The sequence below is a fragment of the Ostrea edulis genome, chromosome 7, assembly GCF_947568905.1.
Source record: "Ostrea edulis chromosome 7, xbOstEdul1.1, whole genome shotgun sequence".
Taxonomy (NCBI): Eukaryota; Metazoa; Mollusca; class Bivalvia; order Ostreida; family Ostreidae; genus Ostrea; species Ostrea edulis.
In genome coordinates, this window is record NC_079170.1 from 82,767,769 (window position 1) to 82,777,123 (window position 9,355).

Genomic DNA, 9,355 nt, shown 5'->3' on the forward strand with positions numbered 1-9,355 from the left:
ATTTGTTTCTTGCACGTTCGATGGATGTTGGGTATGGATATTTTTCTGTTTGAGGCCCCCCTTTTGGGATGCTTCAAATTGGTATGTTTCCTTATCATCACTGTCTTGGGTGGAAATTTCCGACCAGACAAACTTAGATGATGTAATATGTTGTTTAGGGCCCCGTACTTAGCCTATCATATGGATGACCAATCACAGCGCGCCGTTAGGACGCTTTGGTAATTCCGTTTTGTTTGCTTGGAGTGCAAAGACTGCTCAAGTTATTTTGTGTACACAAAAAATTAATTTGATACTGGAAAACAGATTAGATATAATGTGGTAAACATGAATTGTTGTGATGCGGAACAATGTTATCGTAGCTACTATCGCAAAGGATGAGCCACGCATTGTGATATCAATCCCAAGACTGCGCATTACACAACGTAACAGCGACCTTGTTTGATAAAGTCAAAATAACTAATCAGTTGCGTTTTATAAGGAAAATTAAATTGACGTATAAGTGGTGTTTCTAGCGAGACACAAATATAGGAATCAGGCCATAAAGTAGGGGTATATATATGATAAGTGACTTTATAATTTCAAGAAAGGTAGTTTATTACTTCCGATATGGAATAAATATTATCAATATTCAATTTTAGTTCCCTCACCACCGTCGCCAATAATGCGAAAGTGAAATCCTCGCTAAAATTCGATTGATACGGTATTAGCAATAAATCTATGCGAACTTCCCTGTGAAGGATTTCTGAAACTTTTTAAGAGCGTAATTACTTGCACAATTCCTTTTTTTTCAAATTAGTGAACACCAACATTATTTCAACAGAAAACACAACAACTGTCCTAAAAAACATTGGGATTAAGACGAGCAGCCCATATAAGGAAATGACCAATCAAGAACGCAGTGACGATGTCGGTGTTGATGATAACAACGATAATGACGGCGAGGACAAAGAAGCTACTAAAACAGAAAATAAAGAGAATCCAAATCCCGCATGTAAGTTTCATGACCTTTCGTTTTCTTTATTGAGAGAGGGTGGATTCTTAAAGTTGTATTTTACTCCTCTGGTAACGGATGTTAGATTACTGAATACAAAATTATGGACTAAAAAAAAGATAATTGCTATTTTGGATTTCCAATATTTCAGCTTGATCATCACTGAATAGACATTATTTGTCTAATTGCGCATCTGGTGAATCAAAATTGATACCGTATAAGTTTTGCGTAAATCAGCTTACGGTCACAGGTAATGGTGTTGTTTATGTTCGAATTTACTATAAAGAGTAAAGATATAAATCTGTAAATATAGAATACTCAAATATCCGTGATAAGTGTAGGTGAAGACAGTTTTACAATTGTCAGTCACTTGCAGCTTTTATAGACTTCAATTTATTAACTGGGGAAAATTCAACTTAGAAATGGTATCTAATATTACACATTCTATGCGATTGCTTATCGCAATTCACATTCTATATAGTGGTACAGTGCCAGGCCTAGGTAAATTTCCAATGAAAAATAAAAGATGATTTTCTGTATTAATTTCTGCATAGATGTATCTTGGGAAAAATACAGAATGTCTGGATGAACGTTGGTAGTAATGCAGATTGATTATTTATGAATGTAATGGAATACATAATAGAATTTTATACCATTTGATTTATCAGGTGTTTCATCGTCTAACCTGAGAACCCTAGCAACATGTATTTAGAGTCCTATACTTCTACTCGTTAATAGTAAATTCGAGCTATATAATTGTCTCTACTTACAATAAATCATGTATATTGGCAAGTACATGCGTCTGTAGTCAATAGCTGGAGATAATACAGTCATTTAGTGTGTCTGGAGAATAAATTAGTCCGCGAGGGTTTTATTTTCGCGATGACAATATTATGATCATGTATCAATTAGAAGGATAAGCGATACACGTGAACAGTAGCAAATGTTTTATGACCATCAATGGGTGTATGGGTAATGTTTTATTCTGCCTAGGTCAAGAACCAATTGGCGTATTTGTGACATTATGATAAACAGATAAAATGTAAAATCTGTTATCATAAAACGGTACCCAATTGGATTGAGCAGGACGTTTCACTTTAGGGATTACCGGTAGATAAAGGAATTTCTACAATCTAGACATCTAGATACGAGTATCACAGGTTTATTTAATTTATACCGCCCACTTTTTTCACACAATAAGTCCTCGTTCAACACAATATAACCTGTGGTGAATATAAACCGTATTAAATTGATGAAAAGGTGACGATAACGAACAATGATCAATATCATAACTCCTATAAGGAATACATAATAAAGAGTTGGGAAAACGCGGATGCCTGAATATACCAGTAGTGGGATCAGTTGCCTAGAAGGTGTAAGCATCCCCTGTTGACCGGTGAAACCCGCTGTGAGCCCTATATCCTGATCAGGTGCACCACCAACTTGTTTGTCAGTAGCCTGCCTCGATTTAAAAACTGACTATACGAAGAACAAGCTCTTGCATATCGAATCAGTTGAGAGATGTAAATATCATATGCAGGTGATAATGGAATATTGCTACATAAATATGAAAAGTTGACGATGGAGAAGTTGATATACTTAACAATGCGGTTGGGTTAAGTTATGACAAGTAAAGTTAAAATGAAATCAGTGTACCTCAGTGCACTGCATACTATATGACGTCACAATATAAAAGTAAGACATGACATACAGCTCTATAGTTGTGTATTGCTGGGAAAATGTCATAATATTTTCTCGCTATGTTTTAAATACCGTTATTCAGTGTTCAAAGACGCACATGTGTAATCTGTTTGTCAAATGATGTTTTTCAGCTGTCTTTGATGATGTATGATGATATTGATCATTGCTCGTTATCTTCACATTTCATAAATCTCAGGTTTTTATATATAGTGTGCACTAAGGTAATCTTTATATCATATTGTGACATTAAAATTGTCCGTGATGCGTAAAATCATTTATAATAAAGAAAGTCAATCATGTGTACATATTGATTGGGCACAGATGAGAGATGACGATATTTCATTTCGATCAAGGCATGCTCCTAACGGTGACGAGTTGCAGATATAGGATTTGGATACGGAGGGTAAGGTTATTTCCCTCGTTTAGATAAGATTTGGCAATAAATGTTGGAAATGTCCAACATTTGAGTCGCGATTATGGAAATTGCTAAATATGAGAGGATATTGTGCCTGTCCGGATTACTTTGTCACAATGTCGACATATCAAGCCCAATTTATAAATTATTTGAGTGCATCTTTCATCTGTGCCGAGGTGATAAACAACTGAAAGTATAGCGAAAAATTGTTCTACGTTACTTGTATGATGACGTAATAGTTAAGCGAGGGAATTCCCCACGTAATACGATGTTCATGTATTGACACACCATTTGTAGTTGAAATATGAGACGCTTGGAAGAATTTTACTATAATTTGAATATGCTTTTATTTCCTGTTATTGTGCTCGGAACACCTAACCCAGGTGAAGGCAGTGGACGTTTTTTTTTTAGACCTGAATTGTTAATTATAGCAATAAATGTTTCTAATTTCACACATGTACCGTAATAAGTGTTTCACATCACTATATCTTGTAGGCAAGAAAAAATGTAGACAGTGTCGAAGATGTTCTGGACATCAAAATGACTGTCCTGAATGTAGTAATGTGGGTGTGTATCGAGAAAATCAAACTTGTTTTACTGTAATCCAACTGTAATATTCGTCTACATCGTTTTTATCATTACCATGCATTTTACATAGCTTGTCCTCACTCAACAATATGAAAATATAGTCCACATTCTAGCTTTTCTCATGATCGTGTGAACTCGTTTTAGGCATCTTGTTCATTACACACGTCATTGCAGCAGGGATTGGTGCAGGAATTTTATACTTCATGCAGTTTATCAGGGAGTATCGAAGAAAAAGGTTAGTGGTAATGTGCTTTCATATCTTAGTCTAGAATTTTCAATGACAAGTGATTACTATACACGGATTTCAAATGCTCTCCTTTATTTCACACTCTAAATTTATCTTTCTCAAAATAGAACCGAAGAACCTAAACCGGAAAGTAATGAAGGTATGATCAACGCATCTTACGGACACACGAGAGGAACTGACAATCTACAGATGTCCACCGTCAGCCATCAGGAAGAAGGTATCTACAGTGACGTGGCCGACAATACTGTAAGTTAATAAAACCTCCGTTTATATTGTATACAAATATCGACCTATGCAAATTCAATAATTAATTTCTTTAAGTAAAGTGTTTTCCTTTGCGTGAACAATCGAACCACAAATTCAGTATAAATTAAGGCATCCATGATTTGATGTCGGGCGTTCATTTTGTTCTACAGCACTCTATTGTGTTTGACAAAACCACCTCTAATTGTTCAACGGGAAGTGCGTTAAACGACAGGAAACACTCCAAACTACCAGATATACCTCACGACGCGGAGAGAGACGAAGAGTACTTGCTTCCACAAAATCCAAAAGATTCTTTGTTGTCAGATACACACACTCATTCTTTAAAAAAACTGAAGACATCAACATCAGGTCTGCAGGAGGAACTGCTATTGAAAGACGTCAATGAGTTAAATCAAGAAACAGAACGTGATAAAATCCTGCAGGATACGTTTGTGGCAGATAGTGGACATGCCGACTATTTTGTTCTACAGAAAGCAGATGATACATGTATGAATCTCAAGTAATGATGCTTTATACGACGGCAATATTTCGTACTTTGTAAATGTTGATATAACTCATAAGACACACTATATCTAAAATGTCAAAGGACAATGCCGTGAGTTGTTTCGAGCATCATTTAGTCTTTAAGCAAAGCATTTGTTAATTTAAGATGTATCAATGACAAAAGGGTAAAATCAATTTAAATTCCAGCATTCAATCACAATTCGCCAAGAAGTGTAGTCATTCTCAATATCATTTCTGTATTCGTATTTCAAAATCACTTCCGAAGATTTTGGTGAATTTTAATGTTATTTAATTTTTGGCATTTAAAAAGAAGTGGCATATCCATGGTTTTAAATACTGAACGAACAACGAAGAATATTTAATCCAACAAAATTTAGTTTCAGTACAATGGCGCAGCCTCAAATATAACGAAACTAGTCGCTGATTGGTTGGAAGAAGCTTATCTGCTACAAAACAGCAAATGTCTGGCCTCCTCATTCCCCCGACTGGAACCCGTTTTAGATTTTCATTTGGGAGATCTTGAGCACAAAGTATAAAAAAACCCAGTTCAGATAAATTAAACGAACATTTGCAAATATTAGCTGCAATTATTTAAATGTAAATAGAAATATTTGAGCCATTGTGGTCGGGAACTTCAAGGAGCACATTGACATAGTTATTTCCAAGAAATGATGTCATTTGCAACACTTCTGAATTTGTATTATTTTGTTTGCATATTTGCAATCATTTGCTTATTCATTGTTGAAATCATATGGTTATCGACATATAAGTAATAAAATTCATGATTTAGTATATTTAAACTACGTAAGCATTTACTGTCTGTATTCCGTCTTTAAAAAATCATCAATATACGCTTGAAATAATATAAGATTCTGTGGAACACACAAGATAGAATAAGTCAAAATCGGAACACTGCGATGGAATGATAGACAACTGAACGATTAATTTTTTTTTTCATAAATCTTGCTTCATCAAATTATAAGTGTCTGCAAATTAAGAGGTTCAATTCAAAAGTAAAGAACATGTTACAAGAGATTGAAATTTTGACTTGAGTATGAGTTTGTTAAATGATCTTGGGGCCTGGACTTTAATAGATAATACGGAATACCCGTACAACCCCTGAAACGTTCTTCTTTCCCACTTGAACGGTGAGCGAACTGTGAGCGCATGGTGAACGCATGCAGAGCGAACGGTGAATGTACTCAGAGCAAACGCAGAGCGAACGGTGAACGCAAGCAGGGCGAGCACCGAGCGCAATTTGATGAACGGTGAGCGAACGCAGAATGCGAACGGAGCACAAACGCGAACACATTGTGAACGGTGATCGCATGGTGAACACAATACTAACTATTCATTCGGAATGATTCGGATGTTTTCCCTTTGATTGTACTTTTTCCATGATCCGGTAAGAAAAACGATATATAGATTTAATCAATGAATAAATGATCAAATATACCAGAATCTGGAAACTGCATGTTCTACAGTTATGAATACATTCAGTCTAAACAAAACATAGTGCATTTTTGCAAAAGTACCGACTGTATTTTTGTCATGAAGGGATCGCAAATTTCACATCAATTCAAGCAGTAATCATGCAGAAACAAAAAGCACATTTCATGTGTACATTGTTTGCGGTATTACATGTACACGTACAGATACATGTACATGTATACATGGAAAAGCAGAGGAAATGCATATTTCGAATCATATTCTATAGTATTTAGAATGCTTGACCTTTTCCTGATAAATCATGAATATTGATGCGTCATCTCCGGATACTATTACATTTTGACGAATAATACATGGTATTTACTTTTTCAATGCACAGTGTATGTGAAAAAAATAAGACTATAGGCCTACTCTAGTAATTAGCACTCTAGTAACATCCAGAATGTAGAGGTGTTCGTGTATGGCTTCAAACTTTACGAGCTTGGTCGTTGGGATATATGTAATTAACAAACCCTCACGAAGTGGGTCAAGATATATGCATTGAAAAAAAAAACACGGACTGTATAGGCACCCCATGCCAACACATTTACACTCCTAAACTGTATTTAAAAGTTTTTCGCACCTAAAATTAAACATTCAGATTTGATGTCATTCACTTTATCGGAACTATATCTACCCGAAACTATAATCTCAGAATTTATGTAAGTACATTTTACAAAATTCATTACTATCGTTATTAGTGACTGTACAAGATATCAGGGCTTACATCCAGGTTGAGTTAGACATAAGGCATTTTAGAATATATATTAGTCTACAATATCTTATTTCTAAATCACAAGTTGGTTTACGATTCTAATCGTCGATTTGAAAACAGTATAACCAAATAACCGTTATATTTCTCCATAAATATCTTTTTCATTCAAATACTTGTTTTATTAATGTTAATCAATCTCCAATTCGCCCCGGTAATTCGCTGATGACTGTTGACATGTTGTTAAACCCTCCGGGTTAAATGTATATATAGTCTATTATTGTATTTATTCATTATCAAAATTGTGATATATATTTATATGAATTACTTGTGCATGGGTGAATATTTTTTTCTAATGATTGTTTAATATGTTCTCTATGTTATGTTAATAACGAATAAGAAAAATAAAACTTGGTATTAGGTATTCATATCATGCATCAAATCAAAGCGAAATTTGGACTCTTAAATCTCTTATTTGAAAACAAACTTACCTTTTTGATCATCCTCAAGAGAAACAAAGTATAAAGTACTTGAGAGATTGTATCATTCTCTCGACGGTGAAATTTTACTTCTTATACGGTGCTTTAAAGAACCATGAATTAATCATTAATCAAAATTTTGATATAATGAGCCACGTAAGAGTGGAAACACCAGTAAGGTTCACATCACAAACGATGTGTATTGTATTTCATCGGGCAAAGTGCTGAAAACGATAAATATATATTTTTGCGACAACAACATGATCCGAAGAGTCGGACCATGTTTCTTTGTTATGCGCGGATTATCACATCAAACGAGACTCGATGCGTTGAATTTGATCTGATGAAACGCGCCTGTCAATGAGAGTCGGGTCACTGTTGTAATGATGAATTTATCATATACTCCTTTTTATTTCTACATACACGTTTATAAGATAAGGAATGTATTCCTATTTATAAAATGCACAAACATATTGTTAGTATATTTTGTGCTCGCAGGTTTCTTTGCTTTGCGGTCGATCATTGACGACAAAATCCCTTGAGTTTTTTATTAAGGGGGATTTAAAGTTTATATGCATAAGATAGGTTGCTTCTTTAATCGTTTCATAATTTACACCAGCCAGGAAATCTTCTCGATGTGACATTCTCAGCTCAGTTAATGCTATCCTAGAAAAATCCCAGTGCTGTTATTAATGTAGCTATGTGCACTTGGCACCATATGATGTCACAATGAAAAGGTACGTCACAACGTACAGGTTCTTATACATGCAAACTCCCCGTCGAGGCCTCATTACGTCACCTACAAATAGAACTCTCCCATGTGACGTAGTACAATATACAGATTTGTATATTGTGAGTCCGCGATTATCACGCGGGCAATTAACACTAAAAAAGTAGTTCGTAGTTAAAAGTTTGAAGATATTGACATTAAGAGCATTAATATAAAATTATGGATTTTATTTTAAACATAAGATTATCAAAAGATCATCAACAAGTGTTTGACGTTATGTTTTTTTGTCATTCTACAGTGACGTCACAGTATACGCGGCCTAAGAAATCGCTATCCTATAATGCCTAACTGGAAGAGTTTGGTTTGTGAGCAAACGAACTCTGGCGGAAGTTTGCTTATACATGTAGTTGTATTGCGGGGAAAATGTCATAATATTTTGTCGTTATTTACTATCGTTATCAAGTGATGAGCTGTCTACTTGAAAACCTTTCTTGTAAAATTAGTATATGTTATTCCTTTATGATACCAAATCACTCTCCCTTCTTGATATATATTATGCATGAAGGTGATACTCATATTATATTATGACCTTGAAATCGCCCTCAATCTGAATGACTTATGCGTTTAAAAATTCCTTTATATACATAAACAATGTCATTCTTCAGAAACAATGGCAAAGTTCAGGTTCATCTGCTATAAAAGGCATTATTATTGTTTTTCAAATATATTCTAAATAATATTTAAACGTTTGAACAGTGCAGGGAGTAATTTCTGTCTTGTATATTAACGGTATGATATATATAGGAAAGTGGACAACCCCGGTAGTTCGCTGATGACTGTTGACATGTCATTACTGGTGATATAGTTGAAAATGAGGACATCAAGTCACTTATTCTAAAAGGTCCAAAATACAGAGAACCTCGGTCTTTTAATTGGCGACAGAACTTAATCTCTATTATGAATTCTGTAGAAGATTATGCCAGACGTTGGGTTAAATAAGAAGAAGAACTTCCTACATTGTCAGAATGGGTTAAAAGCATAAGAGGAATATTAAGATCCGGCATTAGACATATGAAAACAAAAGTGTGTAATATCTATCCTGCTGTGTTTAGTAAACCAGAAATGATAAAAGAATTAGATAGGTTACATGAGGAATATGTTTTGGTTCCAGCTGACGAAGCTAGTAACCACATTGTCTTTGTTTGTAAGGCTCATTATTACAACTGTATTTTA

The 9,355-nt window shown here is 34.7% G+C and overlaps 1 protein-coding gene across 1 annotated transcript; it reads left to right on the forward strand.

The window, feature by feature from the left end:
• Positions 1 to 879: 879 nt before the first annotated feature.
• On the forward strand, positions 880 to 7,334 carry LOC130048809 (uncharacterized). Its single transcript, XM_056145871.1, has 5 exons — positions 880 to 991; positions 3,603 to 3,674; positions 3,840 to 3,930; positions 4,050 to 4,188; positions 4,359 to 7,334. The coding sequence occupies exons 1-5, from the start codon at positions 880 to 882 to the stop codon at positions 4,710 to 4,712; spliced, it is 768 nt and encodes a 255-aa protein (XP_056001846.1). The 3' UTR covers positions 4,713 to 7,334.
• The last annotated feature ends 2,021 nt before the right edge of the window (positions 7,335 to 9,355 follow it).